Below are 14,360 nucleotides of genomic sequence, written 5' to 3' on the forward strand. Positions count from 1 at the left end.
GCCGCAAAGTAGGCGTAAGTTACAATCCACCACTTTAGACAGGTGGCAGGTGTGAGAGAGAGGCCAACTGGCGCTTGCCAGCAGAGGTCGCCCGGACTCCGCCCCCCGCCCCGGACTCCACTCCGCCCCGCCCCGGACTCCACTCCGCCCCGCCCCGGACTCCACTCCGCCCGCCCCGGACTCCACTCGCCCCGCCCCGGACTCCACTCCGCCCCGCCCGGATTCCACTCCGCCCCAGGTCTCTTTGCGCACCTCTCCAGCCTCCACTTCCGCTTTGGAGGAGCTGCGCGATCGTCATTTCCGGGATTGCCTCGTGGAGATCGTCGCCTTGAAAGCTTTTGGGATGGCGGTCTTTGCAGGCCCTGCCAAGCCACTCTTGTCCCTGAACCCTCAGGAGGAGGCCAAGTTTCAAAAGGAGGTGGCTCAGGTTCGTCGGCGGGCAACCAAGGTGAGCGGCCGCCGCAGACCTACCTCGGAGTCTGAGGAGTCTCCGAGACCGCGCGGAATCCTGTGCGGTTCCCTTTCCGGGTGCGCCTGCCATCCTCACGCTTCTGCTACCTCCAGGCTCTTCCCGGTTGGCTCCCGACCTCACGAGCTTGGAGGCCGAGGCTTCCCCGAGGGAGGTTTCTGCTGATCAGGAAATGACGGGTTTGGCCGTGGAGGCCTTAGGATCCTCCTATAGAGTTAAGGGGTATAACGCAAGGAAAAAAGAGCCGGCTGTTGGGGATGGCCCTGTCATACCGCAAATTAGCACCAAACTGGAGCAGTCACGCTTCCGCATTGCCCCGGAATTCTGGAGGTGTGTTTGCCCAGTTGGTGGTTTGGGGGTTCTTAAAAGACAGTATTTGCCAAGTTCCATTTACTGAATAGGACCCCTGACATCAAGTTAAATTTGCCTTGGTTTTTAGCATAAAATACACGTAAGTTCTTGTTACAAAAGACAAGGGCATGATAACTGAGATGCTGAAAGGTTAGTCAGCATGCCGAAGGTTTATAGTTGGCTGGAAATTGTTCGATCGGGTGGGTACGAGTAAACGGTGATCTGCATACAGAATTGAAAGGTACATTTATGTGGAATTCTCCCGCCGAAAGATTTGAAATGCTGTGTTAGAAAATTGACTTACTGAGCCATTGATTCTACGTTTAGTTATTGAGTACTTACGTTGTGCTGGGTGGGCCGAGAAGACAATCTATATGCTTAACCACTGTCCTCGTGGGAGAAAGGTATTAAACAGCTAACTCTTTAGTTACTGCTTAGGTAAGTAAAAATACAGGGTAGATTTTTCATCTCTTGTCTTGTCCTGAGAGCTAGGGGTTTTGCAAGTTTTGTTGCAATGTGATTTTTTTTTCATACTAAAGTATTTACACGGTTTTTATGTCTTCAGCAACAGAAGCAAGAAAAAGAAAAACTTACTCGTGGAGTAGTCTATGTGGGCCACCTACCTCCAGCACTTTATGAAACCCAGATCCGAGCATATTTCTCTCAGTTTGGCACTGTTACAAGATTCAGACTGTCTAGAAGTAAAAGGGTAAGATTTTTGTATTGAAGTAGGTAGGTTTTTTTTGTTTTTGTTTTAAAGTGCATCATCCACAACAGTTTAGGGAGCATGTTCCTTTGTTATTGCTTATCCTTCACACCAGAGAGGGGGAGGTGGGTGAGGTTTAGAACCAGAAACAACCACAAAAACAAAATCAGTATTACTATAAATGTTTGTTTTACTATTAAAGAAAGTAGTTGCCCCAAATTCTCAGATTAAACTGACAGTTTTGGTGAATGAATCATTTATCCTGTGGTCAATAAGACACATGTATTTGAACTTCAATTTGAGCAGATTCATATATTTTGTATTAGCCTTTAGTCTAGATATCTATAATAGCAAAAGCATGTGTATGGTGAGTAGTTAAGAATACAGACACTACTCTATGGCCATGCCACCCTAAACAAGCCCGATCCCGTCTGATCTTGGAAGCTAAGCAGGGTCAGGCCTGGTTCTTAGATGGGAGACCACTTAGGAAGACCAGGTGCTGTAGGCGTAAAAAGTAAAAAATTAGGGATTTTAAGCTGACAAGGTCTTTGAAATCTGTGAGGTCAACCAAGGGTTGCCTCACCTAAAAAAATAAGAAATGAAGGGAGGGAGGGAGGAATGAAGGAAGGGAGGAAGGAATGAAGGAAGGAAGGATGGAATACAGACACTAGAGTCATATAAGTATAAAATAGCACCAACCTCCTAAGAGTGTCTAATCAAAGATTAAATGAAATAATGAATGTAAGGTTTTTAGAACAATGCCTGATACTCAGTAAACACTATATATGTGTGTTATTGTTATTACATCTCTACATTCTAATTTTAAAAAGTTTATGTGGTTTGTTTCAGTAATAGAGTGGCCCATTCTATTTTCTTCCTGAACACATATACTTTTATTGATTGTCGCCACAGAGATCTTTCATTGTTGGAATCTCTGGGGGAGGGGGGGAATATAGTTTTTCCACATTTTCTCATATGAATTACAACAGATCAAAGTTAAATTTTATATTTGATTTAGTAGATGAAGGGATAGGGTAATCCACTAATTGTCATAAAACCACAGGCATTAAATTTTGAAGAAAGTAGTGGTTGTAATACTTTAATGCTAAGTACTTTATTGTAAATCTACTAGGAATCAAGATATTCTCATACATATCCACAATATAATAGTCTAACATGTACTCTCCATCTTCATATATCACCAATAGTCAGAAAATGTCTGTAGCTACCCGTTCTGGAATTCAGTTAAGGTTCATAGATTGCTTTCAGTATAGCTTTTCAGCCTATCTAGAATAGTCTCCTTGCCCTTTTTTGCTTAATTTTGTTTTTCTTGACATTGGCTTTTTTAAAAGAGTTCAAGCCAGTTGTCTTACAGAAAGCCTGCTCCTTTAGGAGATGCACTAAAATTTGTCATTTTCAGCATTGTTGCATAGTAAAGATACCACCTTCCCCAGTTTTGACTGTCTGCTTAGTATTTCCAACATTCTGGGATTACCAGGTAAAGATTGTTTTTATTTCTTTAGACTCAACCTATATTTTCAAGTCACTTTTAAAAAGGTTTATGTCAGTTTACAATGTGGTACGTTAAGTTAGATTTCATAGTGTCTCTTTCGCTCCACCATTTTTCCCGTCCCTATTGAGAGTTGGAATTGTAAAAAAAAAAAAAAGTCAGACATTTAAATTTTTATCAAAATCCTCTGTTGAGAATAACAACTGAGACTTAGAGTTGTGGGCGTGTCCAAGTTGCTAGTTGGTAGATATGAGCCCCCTGGCTCCTCCCCTGTTAAGCTCTGAACCTTTTTAAGTGGTTTCTTATGTCCAGAATCACATCACCAATTTTTAACTCTATCCTAAAATACGTTGTATAATGCCAGATTAGAAACTATTTCTAGTTATTGTCCCTAATAATTAGAACCGTAAGGGAGGAAGAATTTTCTTTCTACTACCCTACAAGGTTCTCTGGATGGGACCCTGCAAATTGGACTGACAAAAGACATTAACAAGCAGACAGAAGTATGTTTACACATGGGAGCACTCAAATGAATAACTCTAAGGGTTAGTTAGAACCTGGGCCTATGTAGCATCTTAGCAAAGGAACAATAAATTTTTAGAGAAGTGACAGGACGAAGAAAAAGGGCTTTGAGTTTCTAGGGCTGTAAATTGTAAGGAGGCAAATACATGGGAAACTAAAGATAAAGTCTAGTTCATAAAGTTTATTATGTAGATTTCTCTAACTTTTGTTTTTCTGGTAGAGAGGAGAGAAAACACCTTTGAAAGTGTATGTTCTGCTTTTAGGCAAGTAGAGAGAGGACAGAACTTTTCTTTTAACTACTTTTCATTTATCTTCAACTCAGAGCAATCCTTATGCCAAAGTAGCATGTTTGTGGATTGGTATGTTCTGCCACTCTACAGTAACAGTTTTTGAGTACTTGACAGACATCATGTGGGGCACTCATGGATTACTTCATATCTTCATAGCAACCCTATGAAAGTGGTTATTTTATCCTCCATTTTATAGAATGAAAAACTGAGGCTTAAACATTACTTACCCAAGTAAGTGTCAGAGCCAGGATCCAAACCTAGGCATTTGGACTCTAGAACTCTTTCTAGTAAGATAAGTGAGAAAATCCACTTTATGTTGTGTGGAAGTCAGGAACCCAGGGTGGCTTTTCAGAGAAATATTGGCACTATTCCTTTGCCCCCAATTAGGTGACCAGTCACGGGTAAATATGCAAATGAATGCAATAGTTTATTGATTAGGTTGGAGACATTGAGGCGACTGAAAAGAAATTACTTTTCAGTGCTTACATATAAAATGAGAATTATATTATCTGATTTCTTGTGAAGCATCTTACTATCTCCTGGGTATTGTTACCACATGAACAATATGACTGACAATGAGATGGATAATGAGTAAAGGACTGTAGGACCCTACCAGATTTCTGTACACTGTGGCGTGTAGCTGGCTGTTGAATAAATTCCAATTGTAGAAATGTATTCTATATAAATGTCTAACCAATGTACTGTATACCCAAAACTAATATAAAATTTTTGTTAAAAAATGCATTTATCCTGTAATCAAAATCCCAGGAATACCTCAAAATCTGTGGTATGTTCAGCCTATTTTCAGTTTTTTCTTTTCCCACAACAGTCCCCACATTTTGTGAGTTGACAGTGGAATTAAAGGTACTATAATGTTATTTACTAATGAAGCCAGTGTACATTATTTGAATTAATGGCATTTTAAGAGTTTAATGATGCTTTAAAGTTTAATTGTTATAGTTTTTGTGGTGGCTTTTTTAATTGCAGACTGGAAATAGCCGAGGCTATGCCTTCATAGAGTTTGAATCCGAAGATGTTGCCAAGATAGTTGCTGAAACAATGAACAACTACCTTTTTGGTGAAAGACTCTTGAAGTGTAAGTTCTCTTATCTTACCTTAGGGTTGCCTGGATGCCTGCTGCTGCTGGGTGGCCGCGGTTTGAAGGACAGATTGCTTAGCTGCTTGGACATCCCACTTCATCTCTGGGATGATTCTCTCTAAGGAATGGTGCAAAAATTTAAGTGCATTTTCCAGACAGATCCTAATTAGAATTTTTAAATCTTCCAGGGTGAGAGCTGTTTTTATTCTGAAATGGAATTGGGACACGTCACTTTAGGAGTACATATGAAGAGTAGGTAACCCCCCTTGGTGGGATGCAGAAGGTATCCCTGAGGAAGTAGTATTTAGATTGAAATCTGAAGATTAAATAGGAATGAATTCAGGTTCAGGGTAAGGGAGTGAAGACTGAGATACTGGCTAGAGATGACTAACAATATTTGCCTATGAGAGAATATGAGAAAAATAGCAAGAGATGAGAGGACGTTGGGTTATTGAAGGCCTTATAATACAGAGAGTAGAGCCATTGACTTTGCGTCCCAGCATCTCGATCTGGATCCCAGTGCTCTTTGGAGGCCAAGTTAAGTTTCTGGCCTCCCTGTGCTCATTGTGGAGTGTGCCTATCCCAGGTTCCCAAGTCACATACATCAGTTCAAGCAGCTGTTGAGGCTGCCCAAGTAGCATCTCTATCTCTGTTGCTGTGAGAGAATCCCAGTAACCTTGTTGAGGTCATGGATTTATTCTCACATTAAAAACATGGCTCTTGCCAGGAAGAAATGGGCTGAGTAGGTGACCTAAAAGATGTCAGAAGACTACAGTGTAGGATCAGTGCTTTGTTGTATCTTACTTTTGAAGGGTAGCACAAAGGAGTTCTGAACTCTGATCTGAATGAAATAAGCCATATTTTTTTTTCTGAGCAAAAGTAGTTTATTTTGGAGATGATCCCAGGAATATACTTGTAGAGAGTGGAGAAGTAAGACAGAGGGGAAGGACATCAATCAAGGGTATTAGTAAGCAAGTTAACTGCTTAGGCAACTGGGCTCTATCCTGCTGCGTAACACTGGGAGACAGAATTATTCCAACTGACGGCAAGGAAACTGGGGTATCTACCAACTCCCAGTCCATTATTGGTTGAGGGTTGATTCCAGGAGTTTGGGCTTGCCTTTCCTATAGACCCAGTGTGCTCCCACAGCCAGAAACAGGCCCTTAAACAGAGAGATGCAGATAAGCAGTATGTTGCCTTAGTCCCGGAGAGGCACCCTGAAGATCAGAGCTGGAAAGTGATAGCTTCTGCTACAGCAGTTCACACAGTCTAAGTAGGGATCCTTTTAGCTTCAGGAACCCCAGAGGCTTGAGGCAACCAAGACTCCTTTATACTACTCATCTTGTTCACTTATATATCCCTAGCTCCTAGAACAGTTCTTGGCACACAGTACATGATCAGTAAGTACTTGCTGACTGTATGACTTTCTTTTGGGTGCCTGCTTTATTCTTCAGGCTTCTTATAGACAGGAGACACTTCATCTTGATTATGATGTGAGGAACAACACTTGGGAATTTATAAAGTTAACATCTCCTTTCCACTCGGTTGGAAACTTTTTCCTTTTTTTATTTAGGTCATGTTATGCCACCTGAGAAAATACATGAGGAACTTTTTAGAGAGTGGCATATTCCATTTAAGAAGCCATCATATCCAGCAGTGAAACGATATAACCAGAACCGAACAATTCTTCAAAAGCTACGGATGGAGGAGCGATTTAAGAAGAAAGAAAAATTACTCAGGAAGAAATTAGCTAAGAAAGGGATTGATTATGATTTTCCTTCATTGGTAAATATTCCTTTATTGAATATATTTTTGTGTTTTTTCTTGCAGGTGAGCTTCGTATCTCACTTTATACATAAAGTATCTAGCCTGGTGCTTATCACATACTAGGGTTTGACTGAATTTTTGAAACATTGCATTGTGGGTTCTTAAAGTTTGTCAAAGCAGATCCAATTATCTCAATTATTTGGAATAGGAAATTCTAGAAAGGGAGTAGCTTATCTGCAAAATTTTCATGATGTTTTTAAATTATTAATGTTAAACCACTATTTAACCAAAAACCATAGTGCTCATAGATTGCTGTTGAAGATGATGTTAACCAGAATTAAATGTTTGGTTCATTATACCCTGTCAGTAAACATCAAGACTATAATATGACCATCTTTTTTATGCCATTCTATTTAAAATTTTGTTTGGTGTTCTTTTAAATTAGAAATATTCTTAAAGCGTATGTCAGATTTAACCAGCATGTATCATCTCTTGAATTAAATAGCAGGGATCGAAATACAGCAAGCTTGCTTACATGTAAATGAGTTAGCACAGACTTCATCTAAGTTTTATATCTTTGCCTGTTGAATCTTTCCTCCCTCTTTCATGGTAAGGAGAGCTATGTGTCTTTTTTCTACAAAACAAGAATGCAGGTCATTAAGGTGTGGCTAGTTTCAAAAAGCTAATTTGTTGGTAAGATGGCACCTATTCCTAAGTTTATTAGGTCTTTTAATCTTACCCAGAAGCTACAAAATTGAGTTACCCTCCTTTGGCCCAGTTCTGGGTTGTTAATTCTTTGCCCAAATCCCAAACATAGTTTTTAACAGTATGTTTTTTAAAAGCATTATGCCACAGTCCTTGCTGGTACTGAGAAACCATTTAGGAGCTGGGACACTGAAGCAGGATTCTGTAGGCCAGCTCCAGCTTTCTGCCCATTCCTCAATTAGGCCCCTTTTCTATTTTTGCCCTTTTAACATCACAGTATTTGTGGATTTTGCATTTTAAATTGAAATGCTCTATCATTTAGGAGGATTTACTAATAATATGTGTAATGATCTAATGGTAAGTTTAAAAATGTAAATGTGAGACTGCAGTTTATAACTTCTTTATGTTTACTTAAGATTTTACATAAAAAGGAAAAAAACAATGCTTCAAACAGTGATCCTCGGAAATCTAGAAATAGCCAGGTAAGATTTCTTGATTATATTACATGGCAGGTATTAGCAAAAGATAAGTGGGAAAATATATTCAAGACTACTACAGCTGATAAATACACAGACTGATGAGGTCTCTCAAAATCTATTGAAGGTTTTACCTAAGAAGAAGAAAAAAGAGGTTTCAGTCACCCCTGATACTCCTGAGAAGACTGTGGATAGCCAGGTAAAATTGTCTTCAATATTCTGAGAATCAAGTATTATAATTCAAAAGAGGAAAAGTAGTTTCTGCTACTGTCACTTTGTTAAAATTTCAAATTTAATCTTGTGAGTTTAGCAAACATAAGGAGCTTATTAGCAAAAGTTATCATTGTGAGTTTATTGCAGTTTTTACCTCTTAGGCAGAGTGACTAAGTAAGGAGAAAGGAAGCCACTGTTTTTATAAATGTAAGGTTAGAGTTTTCTACCTCATACTCTGTAATGGAGCATATTATATTCTAATTAATTGGGAATTTTCATACTAAGTTTGATGAGCACCTAAGCTCTTTATTATGTGCAGTTGTATCACGGAAAGATGGAAACAGGCTTAAACTAACATGCCGCAACTTGTAAAATTAGTAGGGAGATATTAGGAGGTCATTGAAGTCATTCCTCAAATCTTCCCACATTTATGTGTTGTACTCTTTTGTTGAATCCAGGGCCCCACACCAGTTTGTACACCAACATTTTTGGAGAAACGAAAATCTGAAGCGGCTGAAATGAATGATGATGATAAAGATAACGAAATCGTTTTCAAACAGCCCTCATCTGGCATAAAAGAAGAAACACAAGAGACTGAACTACCTAAACGTTCAAGGAAAAAACGACGAAAAAGCAATCAATGATTCTGAATGTGCTGTGTATATAATACTTCTGGAAAATGTGATTTTATTATGAGGGCTTTTTTTTTGTATTTAACTAGATACAATGGACTACAACTATTTACAAGACTATGGCAAGAAACACTGTTGGTTCAAGTTAGGAAAGCAGTAATTTTGGCTTGCCCCCAGCTGAAATACAGGTGTGCATACCAGCTGGCAGCTGGGCTCATGCTGCCTCTTCGTCCCAGTCTCTTCTAGTTCGCTTTTCAGGTTTCATAGCTGTGTTTGGTTACCTGCTTGGGTAAGGGTCACCATTAACTGCAGGTTTAAGTACTAAACTGCAGTCTTTGTTGATATCAAATAAAACAAAATCTTGCTTGACTGTCTACATGGTTCTCTGTGTTAGGCCATGAACATTTAACCCCTAAGGGTATTTTAGACTTCAGGTGGTTGAAACTGGAAGTTAAATTATGGAGAGTGACAGGGCAGTTCAAGAATTAATAAAGATTCATACATGTATATGATTGTTTTACTAATGTTAAATTAGTTTTTGGTAGGTTAGCATGGATTAATAACTGCCATTTTGTATCAGTATCATCAGTGTGGAATTGTATTTCATGATTCAAACAGTGACCAGTGAATAAACTTTTTCTACATTTTATTTGTATGCAAGTGAGACTGGGTGTCTTAAAGTAATATGATAGGTTTTCACCTCAACTATTAAGTTTCCGATGCCCTTGAAATGTGCTTTTGTATTAACTAATCCAGATGCATTAAAAACTACCACAAACATTTTTCGTCCAATATTTGTTAAATCTTTAATATGATACCAGGCTAGGTATTCTGATACAAAATATTAAACAATTGGTTTTAAATGTATACAAAGCACATATTTTACCTCTAAAATAGTACCTGTCACATAGAATATGTTCAATGTGTATTTGTTGAGTGAATAACAGAACCTCCATTTTTGAATCATCTCTCAACTTTACAGATCTGGATTTCTCCTTCTGGGAACAGATAAGTTTTGGGACAGCATCAGATAAACTTATCAATGCAGTCTGTCTTGTTTTACGTCCAAGAGGCAGGTGCACTTAAACACATTCAGTATGTATAGTAAGATACACTAAATATTTTCCCCTTCCCAGCCTGTCACCCACCCACCCCATTCAGGCATGATACCATTTGTCAGTACTTCATGTGTAAGGTATTTTTTCATGTACTGGAGCTGGGAAGGGGTGATCCAATCCCATCTTTAGCATATGGCCGTGGGTATTACATAGAGTTGAAGTGATTATAAAGAATATTGTTCTGTGGACTAGATTTGGATCTTTAGAAGAAAATACATTGGGGTGGTGTGGGTTTGATTTTCAGATTTTATAGGGTTAAAAATCAGGCTGGAATTGACTGGAAGCCTGTTTAATAAAATATGAAATGTTGGTAGTAATGTGGAGAAAATAAGGAGAAAAGGTATAATTCAAACTGCAGTGTGACCACAAGTACATAAAAATGCATTTTTAATGGAAGATAAATACCAAACTAATATGGAAACATAAGAATGTGTTGCTGTCAATAATAATAATAAAAAAATGTTCCTGTTATATATAATTGGAACAAAAGCTGTAAAGGCAAAATGAAATCCACAAAGGTTCAGTTGGAGCCAGACATTTCACAAGCTGTAAGCTGGGATGGCAAGTGAATAAATGCTTGACACATTGCAAAATGAGGCTTTCTATCAACATTTGGAATACAGTGGCCTTATCCATGGCAACTGTTCACTATGACTGATGTATGAGGCTTGGAAAATTAGGATAGGCTGTGCTAATATGAATTCTGAAGTCTCTGTAATATAGCAAAAGCTATTTCTTGTTCAAAGACAAGATTTGGGGAAACAGCAACTCTTCTAGGCAGTGACTGTTGCAGATTGCTGCTCTCCTTAACCCGGAAGTGTGTGGCAGAAATAATTGCATGTCCCAAACCTAACTACATTGTGGGTCATCCTGTGGACCACAGGGTGACCAACTGTCCCAAGGCCAATGTTGAAATGCAAATTTCAGGGTCCATAAAGATTTATTGGAACACAGCCACATTTTATATATTGCTTATTTGCTGCAAGAGTTGTGGTAGAGACCACATGTGGGCCTCTCATTGCTTAGTGCTGCTCATGCTCTACAAATTGCAGTGATGTGGTTTCAGGGCGACATACTTTGATTGCCACATGTATTGTAGTACCATGAATTTTATGTATTTTTAGTACCAGTGCATATCATGTCAAAAGAAAAATGAACTTTGAATATTATACTTGCCATGGGGTGGTTTATTTTATCAAATCAGATTGCAAAGCACTATGTCTATATCACAGTGACACTTTGGCTTTGCTAAAAGAATACAATATATGTTGACATTACCAGACAGCACTTTCATAACCTTCCCAACATGGGAAAGCAACAGCCAGAAGAGTTAGAATATTTTAATTGAAATGTCTCAGCACACTTTCTTGACCTGAAAAATTACAATGAGGCTTGGTAACTAAAGTTTCTAAGCAACTTGTCAGCCAAGCAAGGAGAGCCCTTTACCAATGACAAGATGACTAAATTATGTTTGATTATAGCAGCTGAAGAATGCGTCCAGATAAAATGAACTTTTTGAGACAGCCTTTCAGCCAGAGTGTTGCTGGAAGAGTTAAGGAAGCAACATAATAGTATTTAAAAACAAGTCAAATGATTTTAAATGTTCTTCTTGGCTCTAAAAGAGTTAAAAGGCATACCAAGACTGTTCAAAACATCAATGCCGAGTTTGAAGTGCTAGAGTGACCAATTCATGGTTTGCTGAGATCATTACTGGTTTTAACACAAAGACCCAAATTGCGGAAACTCCTCAGTCCCAGGCTAATGCAGATAGTTTATCACCCTAGAAATGATGGAAGAATTAGCCTCTAAAATGTAGAGAAAAAATTCATTCAGTACAACTGAAGTGGAATCTTCCAAGATGTGCCACAACCGATGGTGATAAAAGTATGTGTGGAACAGGAAAAAAAAAATGTACAGTTTGTGAAGATATAAGGTGTTTAGAGCCTATTCATTGTATTTACCAGCAAGTACTTAGAAAATATGTGAACATACCATGTGTTATTGAACCAATGGTATCACTGGTGTACTTCATTTGTTGTAGACTTAGACATCATCAGTTCCATTAATTTTTTACAGAAATAGAAACTAAATATCCTGACTTGCCCTAACACACAGCAGTTTGATGGCTTGGCAGTGGTTAAGTTTTATTGAGACTTGCTGACTTCAGGACCAAGATTTCAAATTTCTGAATGAGAAGAACCCTCAACCATTATCAAACACTGAATGGTCTTAGAAATTAGCTTTGCTGCAGACTTGATGTTTCTTAATGAATTTAAGTTAAGGAATTCAACTTTGAATTATAAGTCAGAGCACCACTTATATTTGAAACTTACAAGATGCTGAAGTCACTTTGATGACAATATTTGAATACAAGATATGTTATACTGCTTTATATACTTTGTGCTGTCAAAAGTTAAAACAAGAAGTGAGATCTCCACACAAATTTGCAGCAGATATATTTTCCAACCTCAAACTACAGTTCCAGCAGTGTTTTTCAGACTTCAAGACAAGTGCAAAGGAAATTTTCATATTTCAAAATCCATTTAACTGTAGTATTGCAAAGCTTTCACCTATCTTTCAGCTGAAGGTTCAATATAATGAATGACATGCTAAAACGCAAATATCAAGACAGGGAGCTAACAATTTAATTCTATAAATGCCTTATTAGTGAGAAATATACTCAAAATCATAAGTTTGGGGATTGATAGCAGTACTCGATACTACCTATCTGTGAAAAGACATTTTGAAAGATAAAATACACAAAATGTTATTATAGATCAATATCAACAAATGAACATTTACAAGTGACTTTGATGATAAGAAATGCTAACTTCACGCCTTGTATAAAAATTAACTCAAAATGTATCATAGACCTAAATGTAAAACATAAAAAAAAAAAATTAGAGGAGAATATAAGAGAAAAATCTTCATGACCTGGTATTTGGCAAAAAGTTTTTAGATATTAAACCAAAAGAATAATCTATAAAAGAAAAATCTGATAAGCTGAACTTAAATTTTAAAACTTACTCTTTGCTTAAGACACTGTTAAGAGAATAAAAAGATAAGCCACACAGACTGGGTGAAATTATTTGCAAAGGACATTTAAATCCGGAATAGACCTTTCAAAACAATCAGCCCAACTTGTCATAAGGAACCCAACTTCTGCTTCTGACCATGAAATAAGTAATATAAACTGTTTCAACACTTGTATTCCTATTAAGGACTCAAACATGATTTAAGGTATGTGATAATAATTAACATTTATTTAATATTTTCACATGTCAATATTGTCATAAGCATTTTAAATATGTTAACTCATTTAATAAAAAAAAAAAACATGAAATAGACATTACTATTTCTACCTATGAGGAAATTGAAGCCCACAGAGCTTAAATAACTTGCCCAATGATAGTACATGGTGAGCCAATTAAGCTGACTCAAGCCATAAAGTTTCCTTCCAACAGAATAAATATGAATGCTAGATTGGCACTGTTAAAAAAGAAAGATGTAAAAACCTTCCACTGACAATATCTGGTGACTTTTTGAAATGGAGGCAGAAATGGGGCACTGGGGCAGGCCTGGGAGGAGGCAAATCGGTTCAAACCTTATGTACTCAGCTTTGAAATAACTGAAAGCAACATAACACTAGGTGGCAATAGATCCCAGGCACTTAAATATCCAGTCAACTCATTCCACTTAAAGAGGTTGGCAAAACTGCAAAATTATTAAATGGATTTAGACCCTAATGTTAACATTAAAAAACAAACAAACAAACAAACAAACAAATTCCCTGAGAAGCATCACTTGACACACAGACACACACACACAGAGCACCAATTTCTACTCAACTAGAGGGCAGAAACTGCTACTATGAAATTACTCTTAAGCAACTGAGTGCTTAATGATTGGTAACTGTTGAAAAATATATTTGCCAAAGAATTTCAGATCACCAGCAATACAACATACTGAAGATATGAACCATGAAAGTTTTTAATTTATCTAATTGCATGTAGTTATGAATAAATATAACTTAGGTTAACTGTGAAATAATTGTGAACAGTTTTATAATTTGGAGTTCCCCAGCATATATTAGAATTTGGTGGCTGTGTTTAAAAAAAAAATTTTTTTAATCATATAAGAGAACTTTATTTTATTACCATAATCACTCTAAACACAATCTTTAGGCCATGGTGTTCAGAATATTTCTTATTTTCCATTCTCTGTGCTCATTTAAGTTTTATTTTTTACTCATGAGGGCTGAATTATATGCACAACATAAAACACTAGACTTAGAATTTGAGACATTTTCCTACTTCGATTAGTGAATTTCAACATTTTAGAATTATTTTTCGAGTTATATCTTGGCAATATAGTTCTGACCTTTTTTCTTTCAAAAACAAACAAACCAACCAACCCATAACTGGGAAGTTAGGGCTTAACTTGGGTCAGGTGTTAAGGTCCCATTGATCCAATTATAGAATGTTTCACATACCTGTCTACAA

The 14,360-nt window shown here is 37.5% G+C and overlaps 1 protein-coding gene across 1 annotated transcript; it reads left to right on the top strand.

Moving 5' to 3' along the window:
* The first annotated feature begins 258 nt into the window (after positions 1-258).
* On the top strand, positions 259-9,511 carry NIFK (nucleolar protein interacting with the FHA domain of MKI67). Its single transcript, XM_039876507.1, has 7 exons — positions 259-448; positions 1,386-1,529; positions 4,836-4,944; positions 6,521-6,732; positions 7,836-7,901; positions 8,023-8,094; positions 8,567-9,511. The coding sequence occupies exons 1-7, from the start codon at positions 344-346 to the stop codon at positions 8,750-8,752; spliced, it is 894 nt and encodes a 297-aa protein (XP_039732441.1). The 5' UTR covers positions 259-343; the 3' UTR covers positions 8,753-9,511.
* Positions 9,512-14,360: the final 4,849 nt, after the last annotated feature.

Source organism: Pteropus medius, unplaced genomic scaffold (genome assembly GCF_902729225.1).
Source record: "Pteropus medius unplaced genomic scaffold, Ma_sr-lr_union100, whole genome shotgun sequence".
Classification (NCBI taxonomy): domain Eukaryota; kingdom Metazoa; phylum Chordata; class Mammalia; order Chiroptera; family Pteropodidae; genus Pteropus; species Pteropus medius.